This window comes from Lynx canadensis, chromosome A1, assembly GCF_007474595.2.
Source record: "Lynx canadensis isolate LIC74 chromosome A1, mLynCan4.pri.v2, whole genome shotgun sequence".
NCBI lineage: Eukaryota > Metazoa > Chordata > Mammalia > Carnivora > Felidae > Lynx > Lynx canadensis.
Genome location: NC_044303.2, coordinates 1,777,801 through 1,792,678, shown reverse-complemented (window position 1 = coordinate 1,792,678; position 14,878 = coordinate 1,777,801). Strand labels below are relative to the sequence as shown.

The 14,878-nt window shown below is 36.7% G+C and overlaps 1 protein-coding gene and 1 long non-coding RNA gene across 5 annotated transcripts in view; one reads left to right on the top strand and one right to left on the bottom strand.

Moving 5' to 3' along the window:
• The window catches only part of XPO4 (exportin 4), a 113,857-nt gene that overhangs the window by 77,701 nt on the left and 21,278 nt on the right, over positions 1-14,878 (top strand). For all 4 annotated transcript variants that reach the window (XM_030307578.1, XM_030307554.1, XM_032591784.1 and 1 more), the window contains 6 exons: positions 90-247; positions 498-672; positions 12,018-12,194; positions 12,809-12,951; positions 13,467-13,612; positions 14,419-14,596. In XM_030307578.1, coding sequence (XP_030163438.1) covers positions 90-247; positions 498-672; positions 12,018-12,194; positions 12,809-12,951; positions 13,467-13,612; positions 14,419-14,596 — 977 coding nt within the window. The remainder of the gene's footprint in view (positions 1-89; positions 248-497; positions 673-12,017; positions 12,195-12,808; positions 12,952-13,466; positions 13,613-14,418; positions 14,597-14,878) is intronic.
• The window catches only part of LOC115508695, a 39,488-nt gene continuing 29,648 nt past the window's right edge, over positions 5,039-14,878 (bottom strand). Inside the window, exon 3 of the long non-coding RNA XR_003967082.1 lies at positions 5,039-5,256. This is a non-coding gene — a long non-coding RNA (uncharacterized LOC115508695). The remainder of the gene's footprint in view (positions 5,257-14,878) is intronic.

Genomic DNA, 14,878 nt, shown 5'->3' with positions numbered 1-14,878 from the left:
ATTTTTCTCTTACCTCATTCGGCATGATAGACACGTGACCCTTACAAAAGAAGAATTTATTTTTATGGATTAGTAATTCTTTCTAACAGGTACATCGAAAAATCAGAGAAGATTCAGATATGGCACAAGATTCTCTTCAGTGCCTTGCCCAGTTAGCTTCTCTTCATGGACCCATCTTCCCCGATGAAGGCTCACAAGTTGATTATCTAGCACACTTCATTGAGGGATTACTGAATACTATCAATGGGTAGGTATACTTGCCCTTTATAACTGAAAAAAGAGCTTTCAGTTTTTTCTTTATGTTTAACAGTAGAGGAGAAAAAGAAACTAGTGATTTTCCCTGTTTATATTTTAAAGTGTAGTTATGTGGGTAATTTGAAATTAATACACAGAGACATGCCTTGAAAAACAAATAGGTGATAATATTTGCATGTTTGGAGATGAGTTTTTGGGACTTTTCTTCTGCCACTTAATAATACTCGTTACTTGATTTGTAGAATTGAAATAGAAGATTCCGAAGCTGTGGGAATCTCCAGCATTATCAGCAACCTGATAACTGTGTTCCCTCGAAATGTTTTAACTGCCATTCCAAATGAACTTTTCTCGTCCTTTGTTAACTGTCTCACACACCTCACTTGTTCTTTTGGGCGAAGTGCTGCATTGGAAGAAGTGGTGAGTGACTGTTTTAAAATAAATTGTGTCTGTTTTTTACAAGGAAATTTGCAATGCCTCTGCAACATTTCTCGTGACAAGTAATTAAGCAAATGCTAGCTATTGTTAAAATTGCATTTTTGTTTACATGTGAAAATTATTTGGCAATCTGTGTTTAGAAATGTTACTTTAAAAATTTCTGTGGATTAAAATCACTTTTGTAGATTAAATTTATTGGTGTCAAGATTTTAACTTTGAGATAATTTAGTGTCTGAATATAGGAAATGGAATGAAACGTTTGTATTAAGGATTATGTTGAAACCCCATTTTAACAGTGAAAACTTTAAAGGGCGCTGCTAACATTGTAGTGTGGTTGTGATTATAATTTTATATTGTTTTGAGAATTTAAAAATTTTGGACTTACCTGGAAATTATGTAGATAAAATTTGGTTCACTTGATTGTAACCACGCTGGTTTTGATTAGGCTGTGTGCTCTTTTAATTTTTTTGGTTTAATAGTGTATCTTGGTGGCACTTAATTTTCATTAAATTAAGACCAGTAACAGTACAAAAGCTGTTTTTTGGTACAAGTTTTCAAATGTATATTTTCCAGATATAAAACTTAATTTAGGAAACATGTACTAAAACTCCTTGACGACACAGCTGTGTTTGTAAGTTACCGTGAATAACTACATTAATCATGGGAAATAATTTTTTCCTCCATAGTGGTTCTTAAATTGTTGAAACAAATTTTTCTTTTTATGAGTCAATATGTGAATTTCTTTCAAAGACTGTAAGAGTAAAAAGAATATTTGTCAGTACCTGTTAGAATTGGTATTAGACACAAAATCCTGTGTTTTGTTGGGGGTGTGGCAATGTCCGTGCATTTTCATATCCCTTTAGAGGTGTTCAGAAGACAGAACTCGGGAATGATTTATGTACTTGGACACTTCAGCGGTTTGATGTGGAAAGGAACCAGGTCAGGCAGATATTTGTGTGTTTGAAAAAATGTAGTTAGTAGAGGAGTAGAAGTTTAAAGGCATTGTCTGTGAGATTTGAATTTCTCAGGAGGAAAAATTATGTTCTATGCATGGAAATATAGGTCAATTTTAAGTATTTCAGCTTTATTCGAAACCCTTTCAGGTTGTTACAAATTCTGAATCAACTCAGGTTTCATTTAACGTGGTCTCATTGTGCTTTCTCCCCAGATAGATGAAACAGTATGTTGATCACATATTTAGAAACATAGCTCTATTTTAGTTTCTGTTTGTGGGTTAAGGAAGTTTCTAAACATTTTATGGAAGAATTGCTAGAAGATATATATCATCCTTGTTTTGCAGCTTTTAAGTTTAGAATTCATTTATTTTGACCAGGAGACTGACAGCTTGGAAAACAATGTTTCTGTCAAGGTTGGTCGAGAAATTTTAGAAAGCGGCAAGTGTAGATACTCGTTCAGAGTAGGTGTATTTGTGCTTGTTTCGCAACAAGGTGTGCTGCAGAAGTGTTCTTTTCATTTGTTTTATTAATTTCTTCTAATTGATCTGCTTGTGACATTTAAAAATGGCGTTAAAAGAATTGGTTACCTGTTTCAAAAGGCAGAGGGGGAAGATTGGTCCGAAGCTTGGTACTGCTCGGAGCAGCCAGGCAGGCGAGGTTTGGTGAAGCTGGGGGGCGGCCGAAAGGGAGGCCCCTGCACGAGGAGTTGCCTGAAGACTAAACAAATCCTCCTAAGTGTCATCTCAGCCTCGGGCGGTTTTCATGTATCTTGTGTGTGCTGGGGGAGGGGAGGCTGGGGAATGTGCAGCTAATACCAAACTACTCGAACAAATCTCGCCAAACCAGAGTGGAAGTTCTGGGACGCGGGTCACATCATTTTTGTTTCCTTAGGTACCCGGTGATTGGAGTACTGGTCCCTAATACATAGTCGTTGACCTCAGGTGGAAAAATACATAAGTAAATGATCTTTTAAGTAAAACTAGAAAAACTGAGACAAAAAGAACTGCTTTGAGAGTGAGTGATTCAGAAAGAAAGGTCATGAGCTTTGAAAGGAGACTGTATAGTCATGAGCCAAGTAATTATAAACTACAGAATCTCGGGCGAATTGCTTAACCTTTTTTGAGCATGTTGATATAGGTAGGATAATTATTTCTTCTAATGTTCTATGGGGTGGGTTAACAATATGAAAGTTCCTGTACGGTATGCACATTAAAATGTGGAATAATAATGGTAAAAATGAACCTTCATAATAATAGCATTTATTGAGAACCTATATTGTGAACACTGTCTTACCAAGTAAGACAAGTTTTTTGAGTTTTGTTGTTTTGTGCAGGCTGTAATAGTTTTAATATTACTTTTCTTCATAATTTTAATTTTGTGAAATGTTCTGCTTTTCTCTAATAGTGAAGGAGGTTTTTCCCTAGTAGGAAAACAGATTCAGCATATACACTTTTGTCTCATTGTGAGAACATTTTTTCAGAACTATACTTACTTAGGAATACATATAGATTGTCTCCTTTTTTTGAAATTTGTGTCTCTGGTGGTGATTATGTGGCCGCAGCGAGAAAAAAATATATAGACGTGGGAGGAAAAATTCTTGATACTAATGTGCATTTCATGAAGTATGTCCTTACTTGGTGGCTTTAGCCTGTGGGTGAAGACAGTTATTTATGCTCCTCAACTGGCAAGTAAACCGAAAGTCTGTGCTCAAAAAGAGTAATTCCAGTCTTCAGCCAAGTTGTTCTGTTGGCCGTTAAAATTTCCTGGTGTTACTTGAGGCTTCCTGAGGCCAAGAATTTTTTCACTGCACCCCAGAAATCAAATTATTGTCTATTGCTGTACCGAAGAGGTGAGAAGGACTATAGACACAGTAGTTGTTGATATCATATCTATTGTTTCATCAAATGTTAATACTACTGGTACATCCATTGGAATCAGCTCAGTGAAATCGAACTCTATGACTTGAACTCTATACTCGGTTTATACTCGGTTGGTTTCTTTTGTCAGAGAAAATCTTAAGTTCAGCCTCCAGTAGGTTCATCACTGGAGCCGCAGAACTTGTTGAGTTAATTGAGCAGAGCTTCCAAGCACGATGCTTAAACTTGAAGTGCATGTGAAATGTGTGTGTGTCTGGCTGTGCACAGGTGTGTGAGGGTGGGTATGTAAAGGAGGTGTTGGTAGGTAAACCTGGCAGAGAAAAACCTTTCGGTACATCTGTAGCCTAATCTCAAGACGTGTGGGACAAAGCAGTGGAGAAAAATACTTGATAAAGTTGTAGGAAGTTCAGTACAGAGTGTAATGTGGTAGAATTCAACATTCTTCATTCAAAGTCTAGTTTCCCTGCCCAGTGGACAGTTACTTTGTGGGGAGGAGATGCAGTGAAAAGGAGTACACGGAAGCCACATTATAAGTTGGAAGCAGGAAGCATAAATTTGGGACTGTTTCCGTGATAAGAGAGAAAGCTATTATTCACTTTTTGGGGGAGGGGAGGAGGGCATGGTGAGGCCAGTACAATATTTGGACATAGTCAGCCTCTCCCCTAACCTCGCAAGAGGATGGGGCCATTTGGAAAGCCATCCCAGCCCCCCACACAGTGGCCGTGATGGCCAGGAAAGAAGAAATGAATAAATTGGTGATACTGTTGAGAGCAAGACAGCTGTCCAGCTCCTGTTATGCGCATTCATTTCATCTGCTTGAAATGGTTAAGAGAGGGAATTAGATGAGGTGCATTAAACCTTGCACATTTGAAGGACAGTACACTTCTTTTTAATACTAACAGTAGCTTTCCCTCTGTTAGGACATTTGGAAGAAAATTGGCTACAATTACATCTTAAATAAAGATTCTTATTAAAACAAGTCTTTACAAAATAATTTCATTGTTGCATTTAATCCTGGTTGAATCCTAATTTTACCAATGCAGTGTTTCCTGACTTGTCTATGAGTCACCTCTGGTTTTCTCAATTTGCTATGCTAATCCTAGCACAGATCCAGTGTTTATGTTTTACAGCATTCTTGCACTTGAGATAGACTATGTAGATGGTTGAGAATAAAGCTTACTTACTGTCATAACTATTACTCCATTTAGTATCCTTTGTATTGTTTAAAACAATAATACAGCATTAGGAGCATAAACAGATCTGATGTGCCAGGAGTTCAAAATTGAACGCTAGAGTGAGGTAGAAAAAAGGGATTGCCCTTCTACCCCTTGTAAGCCAGGCGAGTCCCTGAGATGTCGGTCTGCTGGGATTATTGCTGGATTAATTCAATTCCATACATACTTATTGAACACCTGCCATGTACCAGTCACGGTGCTTGATGCATATACATTGTTTAGCATTAAAATTTGGAAATTCATATGCGTTTCCAAAAGGAAGAAAGTTTATTGATCGAGGAGTTTAATGTTCAAAAACTCTTTCTGCAAACTGCAGCTTGGACTCTTGGTGGTTTTGTGGGGGCAGACTTTTTTTAAGTGATCTATCTATAGGATTCTTCTAACAGCTGCAGTACTTGCCCACTAAATCAATTCCTCTTGAGGGATTTTAGAAGCCAGGAATACTGTCAGCTGCATAGGTATTCTGAAGTTAAATTATTTCTGTGCCTTTAGGACTGGCTAGGAAAAAAAAAAAAAGAATGAATTAATTCCTTTTGCAGTTAACATTCAAAGACTTCCTAATTTTTAATAGAATTCATGAAGCTTCATTTGTGACAATTCTGTGGGTTTTTTTTTTCAATAATTGCCTTAAATACTAGTACCCCAGGAAAAGAATCTACTTACAGCAGATGAGTAACAACATAAACTAATACAGCTCTTTCAGTCTTTAATCTTTCGTATGTCCTTTCTTTTTAATGTTTTACCCTCTGCAGTGCATGTATTATTTGACCTGTCACTGAACCTGGGAGGTTGTGCCAATGCCTGTATGTTTTAAACTTACTGTGAAATACTTCATATAAAGTAAAAAAAAAAAAAATTCATATATGTATAAAAGTTGTAAAGAATAATAAAATGAACAACTGTATACCAACCATCCATATTAAGAAACAGTATATTGATAGAACCCTTTTTTTTAACCTTTACATTTATCTGGAGTTTTCTTGCCCCCTTCTTTTATTGAAGACACATTTTTGTCACATCAGTTATTTCTGCAAAATGATTTTTTTTTTATCATGTTTGCAAATGAACACTGCTAGTGAACTTCCTGGTCAATGTTCCTGGCACTTTTTTCCTGGCCTCTATAATCTCTGATTGTTTAATTTGTTTTCAGTCCCAGGTCCTTGAAAGAGAAATTATAGTAGCAGCAGCCTCAGGCTGGAAATACGGAATGCAAAGTCTTATCAGGTTAAGGAACCTCTTAAAGATTATTCCTTAGAAATAAAATTTTCTACGTGAGAGTGAATTGTCTGTGCCCATCTTACTGGATTTTTTATGTCTGAATCATTTGCTTCTCTTTTTATTAACTCATGTAATTTATGTTTACATATGAAGAAAATACTGATGATCAAAGAAAGAACTTTTCAATTTCATGAAAAAGATGTGGAGTTCTCATGTTGGTTATTTGTTGTTCAGAGAAAAAAGATCTAGTATAGTGGCATGGATCATACCGAGTACCTGACAGTAACCATAATTCTGTTGTAGCTAGGAGTAGATTTGCAGTTGTTTGCAATGTAACAATAAAATTTAGAACTACTCGAGCATGAGATGTATTTTCAGTACAAGAGTTATCTTACATGCTTTTATGATATCTCATTTTAGGAATAAACACATACATTATTTTTTAGAACAGTTTTAGATTCTCAGTGAAATTGAATGAAAATACGGAGTTCCCATATCCCATCCTTCACCCTCCTCCACCCCTACAAATGCACACAACCTCCCCTCCTGTCAACCTCCCCCACCAGTGTGGTAAACATCTGTTACAATTGAGGAACCAGGACTGACACATCCTTATCCCCCAAAGTCCATAATTTACTTTAGAGTTCACTCTTGGTGTTATGTATTTTGTGGATGTTGAGAAATGTGTAATGACGTGTATTCACTCTTACAGAATCATAGAGAATAGTTTCATGGCTCTAACAATCCTTCGTGTTCTACCTATTCATCCCTCCTTCCCCCACCCCTAGAAACCACTGATCTTTTACTGCCTCCATAGTTTTGCCTTTTCCAGAATGTCATATAGTTGGAATCAAGTAATCATGTTAGATTTTAACTTCTGAAATTCAGTGTTAAAGGGGGAGCAGATTCACATATACATATATTTTTTAGAAAGCCTCATTTGGTAACATTTTTGTAAATGAAATTAACCACTGTTTTTTTATATTCATAGTTACCAGTCATAAAAGCAGTTTTTCTGTGGCTGACGGGCTGCAGATTCACTCCTCTGTACCCTTCTAAGTTAAATATGGGCGTTGAAATGTAAGTGCTGTTATCGTAGTTTGATTACCTTCTGCACCCTCCATCCCCAAATGGAGTAAAGTGGGGTCAAGTAGTCTCATAAGCTCTAAGCCCCTTTCCAAAGCCTTTCTGGCAGCAGGCCTGACAATACTTAGGGCATGAGCACAGAGAGTCTAGCTTGGACTCCTTCGTCATCCCTGTGCACGTGCTCTGGCTTGGCTGCTGGGTGTTGGCCAGAGTGGTCATGGAGCAGGGCCAAGGTATTATGTATGAAAAAGCACTTGGTCAGGTTTCAGTTCTCCATGATTAGACTGAAAGATTTAGTTGCCAATTGTCATCAACCAGATTTCTCACACTTTGCCTGATGAGTTACGTGTTGATATCCAAAAGGAACCAGAAGGCTCTAGAAGTTTTGGGTTCTTATTTTAAATCACCATCCAGTGAATAGAGGCTCTTAACAGTCTGTGATCTTCTGCCTTGTCTAATATCAGGGCTTTATAGGAGGGATTATTGCTCTTTCAATAATAAAAAGGCTTGAAAGGCTTTTACATTTTATTTATACTTTTCTATATACGAATAATTAAAATATGATAGCGTGCATTATATATGTACTAAAGAACAGCAAAGATAGTTTTTAGAAAATGTCCCGCTTCTTCCTTTTGAGATACTAGAGGTCAGAGGATGCTGTTCCGTAAGTTCCTCTTAAGATATGTTACCAGGGTGTTTATTTTGGCAAGATAAACTGTTAAGACTTAACAAATGATGTCTGCAAAGCACGTGCTTTGTTAAGTACATAAACAGGCCACAGATGTTTCTTTGGGAAGAAACTGTTTTACTCATCTCTGTATTCCAATGCTTCGCTCTCAGCATTCAATATATTTTTGTTGAAGGCGTAAAACCACCCTTTTTTCTTGGTGCTAATAATCCATCGAGCACTCTGCATGGTCATTTTAGCTGTGTTTGTTCATTTTATACATCTTTTTTAGTCCTCAGACCACCAGAGATAATTTTATTATGTCATATTTGATACAGATAAAAAATAAAACATGATGTTCTAAAACATTATGAAATCACCGTGAGTGAACCCGTGACTCAACCCAGTAGCATTACCAGTACCGCATTGATGGTACCAGTGTGTTCATCCTAATCCTGGGACCCCAGCTGCTCCCCTCTTCCATCCCTGCAAGAGAAGTGACCACTGTTGTGAATGTTGTCTACTCTCTTGCTTTAAAATTTTGGGAGTGCCTGGGTGGCTCAATCGGTTGAGTGTCCATCTTCAGCTCAGGTCATGGTCTTACTGTTTGTGGGTTTGAGCCCCACATCGGGCTCTGTGCTGACAGTTCAGAGCCTGGAGCCTGCTTCCGATTCTGTGTCTCCCTCCCTCTCTGCTCTTCCCCCACTCACGCTCTGTCTCTCTCTCAAAAATAGATAAACATTTAAAAAAATTTTTAAAATAAAGATTTTGATCACTTCTATGTACAGGATGTATCGTTGTGTGAGTGTTATACCACAGTTTTTCTCTGATCTGCTGTAAGTGAACTTTGGAGTTTCCGTTTTTTTACCATTACAAACAGCATTACAGTAAACATTCTTCTGCATGTTTACTAGTATATATTTGTGAGAGGTTTTCTAAGGTACCTCCAAGTGGAATTTTTGGATGCTGGGATATGTAAATGTTCAGTTTTACAAGATAGTTTCAAATTGATTGCTGAACTGATGGGACCCACTACATGTTCAGCAGTGGTGTGTGCGAGTTCCCATTGATCCATGTCTTCACCATCATAGTTTTGCCAAACTTGTAAGTATATGATATGGTCTTGATTTGCTTTCCTGGGTGCTGATAATATTGAACATCTTTATATAAATATATGATTCCCATGGTTAGTCTTATGAAATGTTTGTTCAGTCCATTGCCCATTTCCCTATCAGGTTGTCTTTTTTCTTACTGCCTTTTTTTTTTTTTTTTTTTTTAATGTTTATTTATTTTTAAGAGAGAGATACAGAGTGCAAGCAGGGGAGGGGGGCAGAGAGAGAGAGAGAGAGAAACACAGAATCTGAAGCAGGCTCCAGGCTCTGAGCTGTCAGCACCCGACATGAGGCTCGAATTTACAAACTGTGAGATCATGACCTGAGCCAAAGTCAGACGCTTAACTGAGCCACCCAGGTGCCCCTTTCTTACTCCTTTGTAGACATTTTTCATATATTCTGTACACTAATTTTTTTTGTCAGTTACTTGTTGCAGATTTATCCTCCTGGTTTTGTGGCTCTTCTTTTCACTTTATGGTACCTTTTTTCTTATTCCTAACTTGGGTTAATGTTAGATTTACAGAAAATTGCAAAGAGTACTTTTTACCTAATTTCTTCTATCATTACCATGTTATATTATCACGGTACATTTGTCAAAACTAAGAAATTAACATTAGATGCATTGTTATTAACTAAACATTTAGTCTTTATTTGGATTTCATCAAATTTCTACCAGTTATTTTTCCTTTCTGGGATCTAATCCTGGACACCATATTGCATGTAGACTTTATGGTATTGTTTGATGAACAAATGTTCTTCATCTTAGTGGAGTTGAACTTACTGTCATTTCTTTTATTAGGAGTGTCTGGTTGGCTCAGTCAGTAGAGTTTGTGGCTCTTGGTCTCGGGGTAGTAAGTTTGAGCCCCATGCTGGGTGTCGAGATTACTTAAAAAAAAAAAATGATTTGCATTATTAGTTCCTTGTTTCAGACATCTATCCTTCCTGTGTTTTCTTCTAAATGTTTTTAAAGTTTGCCTTTCATGATTTTACCATCTTAGAATTTAATTTTGAATATGGTATCAAATAAGGATTCAGTTTCCTTTTTGTTCTCATGGATAACAGATTTGTCCAGCAATATTTATTTATGTCTGTTTTTCCCCCGTTTTATTGAGAAATAATTGACATACATTCCCTTGTAAGTTTAAGGTGTATAGCATGATGGTTTGATTTACATATATGTGAAATGGTTGCCACAATAGGTTTATTAGTTAATATCTATCTCATATAGATACAATAAAAAGAAGACAATTTTCTCCTTGTGGTGAGAACTCTTCAGATCTCAAATAACTTTCCTGTATATCACACAGCAATGTTAACTGTAGTCATCATGTTGTACGTTACTTCTCTAGTACTTAGGTATCTTATAACTGAAAGTTTGTACGTTTTGACCACCTTCCTCTAACCATTTACACACACACACACACACACACACACACACACACACACCCGCCACCCCACATCTGCTAACCACAAATCTGATATCTTTTTCTGAGTTTGGTGGGGTTTTGTTTTTTTTGTGTTTTGTGGGTTTTTTGGTTCTACATTTACATGAGATCATGTAGTATTCGTCTTTTTCTGACTTATTTCACTTGGCATAGTACCTTCAGGGTCTATCCATGTTGTCACAAATGGTAGATTTTCCTCATTTTTTTTAAGTGGCTGGAAAATATTCCATTGTGTATCTATACCGTAATTTCTTTATTCATCTGTCGATGGACACGTAGGTTGTTTCCATGTCTTGTCTGTCATAAATAATGGTGCTATTAACATGGGGTTGCAGATTATCTTTTTGAGTTTTTATTTCCTTTGGATATATTCCCAGAAGTAGAATTGCTGGATCACATGGTAATTCTATTAATTTTTTGAGGATTCTGTATACTGTTTTCCATAGTGGCTGTAGCAATTTATGATCCCACCGACAGTGCATAAAAAGTTCTCTTTTCTCCTAATCCATGCCATCATTTATATCATTTATTATTTTTTTAATCTTTTTTTGAAAAAGCTTATCCATTTATTTTGAGAGTGAGAGCGCGTATGGGAGAGGCAGAGAGAAAGAATCCCAAGCAGGCTCTAATGGAGTGAGATCTTTGCTCCAATTTTAACCTCATTGTTGGTATATAGGAAACATCACAATGGGGTTTTTTTTGTTTGTTTTTAATATCTGGCCACCTTACCTAATAACTATTCTAATAGTTCTAAGTTTAATCTCCTTGGATTTCTTTTTCTGAATATCACCTGCAAATAATCATCTTTTTTTTTTTTTTTTTTTTTTTTTTTCTTTCCAGTTTTTTGCACTTACTCCTTTTCCTTGCTGTATCAGCTAGGCCCTCCAGGTGTTAAATAATAATTTTATTAGGACTGCCTAGTTTACTCTTAAGAATGTCACCATTTAGGGGTGCCTGGGAAGCCCAGTCAGTTAAGTGTTGGACTTTGGCTCAGGTCATGATCTCACAGTTCATGAGTTTGAGCCCTGTGTCAGGCTCTGTGCTGACAGCTGACAGCCTGGAGCCTGCTTCAGATTCTGTCTCTGGTTCTCTCTGCCCCTCCCCTGCTCACCCTGTGTGTTTGTCTCTCTCTTCAAATATAAACAAACATTAAAAAATTTTTTTTAAGTTTTAAGTCATTTTGTAAAAAATTTACAAAAGAATGAAGGGGAAAATGAAAAGAATGTCATAAGATAATTTAATAAGGACTTAACATCTATGAAGTTCTCCCTACATATTCTTAAATGTGCTGATTAGACCAGTCTGTTTTCATCATTCTTCACTTTTTCTAAAATCATTTAAAAGTGTATAGTAAGTACACAGTATTTTTATTCTAACAGGTCTCTTGACTACAGAGAAATGTTAATACGATTTTAATTTGAAAAATACATGTTCCATGAAGTACTGAACAGCTAGTTTTCTTAAAAAGTAAACATTAATTTCTGTTTGCTTAAGCATTATTTAGATTAAGTTAGAAAGATTTTAGAAGGTTTAATAAAAAGCTTACACATTTTTACTGCAATGTTTGATTAATTTTAGAATGTGCTCAGTCAGCGAGATTATTGAATAATTGGGAACGTTTGCTAAAGGAAAAACTCATAAAACTATTTATATGTATAACTGTGTAACTCTTGTTATAATTCCCATCTTCTTTCTCCAGCCATTTGTTTTATGAGTGTTCTTTCCTCTTAGCTTGATAAAGATGACATGGTGTACATGGAAGCCTATGACAAATTGCTGGAATCCTGGCTAACTTTGGTCCAAGACGACAAACATTTCCACAAAGGCTTTTTTACCCAACATGCAGTTCAAGTTTTCAATTCCTATATTCAGTGCCACCTCGCTGCTCCAGATGGCACGAGGAATTTGGTAAGCTTCAAGCTGGATTGTAAGTAAAAATGCATTTCATCATAGCTCTATTTCGTCTCATTTATCCTATTATACATTGCATAATACTAGAAATTTAGGGGGACCATCCTCAGAAGGTTCGCAGAGAGCATTAGAGAGCAAAAGTAACCCTGTTGTCTAAATGAGTTCATATTTGTGGGTGCTGCTTGTAGTTACCCCGTTTCTCTTCAGTTTTCGGTTATCCGCCTATGTCTTCCTAGTTGTTGAGTGATATAAATGACTTCTTGCATATAAAGCTCCATGGATCTTAAAGATGTCAGATCTTTTCAGTGACAGAAGTTAAATCCTCAGGGGTGGGAGGTGGGTTGTGAATGCAGTTTGCTGTGTTTACATATGTGCACCATGGGGTGATACCTTCTCTTTCTTGCTCTTCTGTGCCCCCCCCCCCCCACCACCTCCTTCTTTTGGAATGACCAGCACTGTCATTCCAGCAGGCTCTAGACCACTGGGTTGGCTCCGTCCAGCTCTCCTCCTTGTGTGAAGTGCTGAAGTTATTTTACAGTGCAACAGAAATGCATGATTTGTTGCACAAAGGAGTGCAGCTCCTCACTCTTTATTTCTCTCATTGATAATAGACTGCCAATGGTGTGGCCTCTCGTGAGGAAGAAGAAATAAGTGAACTTCAAGAGGATGATCGAGACCAGTTTTCAGATCAACTAGCCAGTGTAGGAATGCTAGGAAGGATTGCTGCAGAACACTGTATACCTCTTCTGACAAGGTACACACAGTCCAAAGAAACCCCATGGAGCAAATACTCTCTATTCACAATTCCCTGGAGAGCACTTAAAGTGTTTAAAGACTTTAAACACCCCCACCCCGTATCCCAGCACACTGGAACAAACGGACAGAAACATACTCATGGTTGCATTCCTTGGCTTGTACATTTGGAGCCCAGGCACCACAGCATAGATGGCAGAGAGATTGTGGAAAACATGGTATGAGAATGATTTGACCCATGTCAATAAAAACTTGGAATGACCAGTTTTCGAATGCCTGTTGTAAGCCTTGATTGTTTGTAAAGCAATGTTTTAATTCTATGTCATAAAGAATAAATCACAATTCCTATACTGCTATGAGAACAGCTGTGTACTACAATAAATATTTTCATATATGTGCTTTTGTGCTAACATCTTAATTTATGTTGTCTCATAAATGGAAATTATGTATACAGTTTGTTCTAGATCTTTGCGTATTGAACTTTATGAAACTTTGGGTTTTTTCCCCCCTTTTTAGCCTATTAGAAGAAAGAGTAACGAGGCTCCACGGTCAGTTACAGCGGCATCAGCAGCAGTTACTTGCTTCACCTGGTTCGAGCACTCTAGACAACAAAATGCTTGATGATCTGTATGAAGATATTCACTGGCTTATTTTAGTTACAGGTTGGTTGGTTGTTTCCTTCTGAAGTGTAATCGCCAACTGAGCAGTTTAAAGTTCTTATGTGTTAGAAGAAGCTTCATATGTTAAAAATAAGTTCCGTACGTAGTGTTGGATGAAATTTGAATACAGATGCTGTATATCACAGAGCTAGGGATGCATTTTGTAAAAATATTGGCTGACATGCATATTTAGTGTCTGTTGCATACCAAATGTCTTATGTGGAATTCATTGCAGCCCAGTAACTTAGTACTGTTGTCAGGTTTCATTATTATTACTATCCTCATCTTGCAAATGAAGAAGCTGAAAGAGAGAGTTTTAAGAAAGTAGCCTGTGGTCACACTGCTATTAATTTCCGGAGCCAGAATGCAAATCTAGGCAGTCTGACTTGTGGGGTCTTCTTTTATAACCATACTGTCAATGTTTCTGTGTTTTTAATAATCAAGAAAAAAAAATCTTAATTTTGGAAAAGGCACTCCCAAATATTGACTTTTGATATAGATAATAGAATTCCTGTTAATTTTACAGAATATAGTACTAACAGTTATTAAAAGATAGTAGATTAAAAAGCCTACCTATCAGTATGAATTATAAAATTGGTGAATAAAATATTTGTCCTTTGTATTTTGAGAGTTAATTATCTGAGAAATAGTTTCTACTCATCAAACTTGAAATTAACATTAACATTTATAATTTACTTTTACATCAACTTAATATGTATGTAAATCAGATAAAACTGAGAACATTTATAGTGCAATTTGATAAATGTAGATTTGTTAAGTGTTCATTTTTAATTTTTTTTAAACTGAAGGCTACCTCTTAGCTGATGATACTCAGGGAGAGACTCCGCTAATACCTCCAGAAATAATGGAATATTCCATTAAGCATTCATCTGAAGTTGACATTAATACAACACTTCAAATTTTGGGATCTCCAGGAGAAAAGGCTTCTTCCATCCCAGGGTACAACAGAACAGATTCTGTGATTAGGTAATATGAACTCTATAGCTGTGCTCTTGTAATTGATAATGTTTTAAATAAATTCTGAGTTGATGGGTAGATGACTCCTGTGTTGGCCACATTGTAAATCTGATACGTGAAAGAAAATAAAACTTGGAGAAGCCTTGAAATAAACAAGGATGGCAAGTACTCGGTATATTTAAGCAGTGCCACTCTGGTGAGAATTGACAGCTATATCCTGTACTGAGGAAAACACTTGTCAAATTATTCTGGATACAGTGTAAGTTTGAAGGGACATGTCCCTTGGCCATC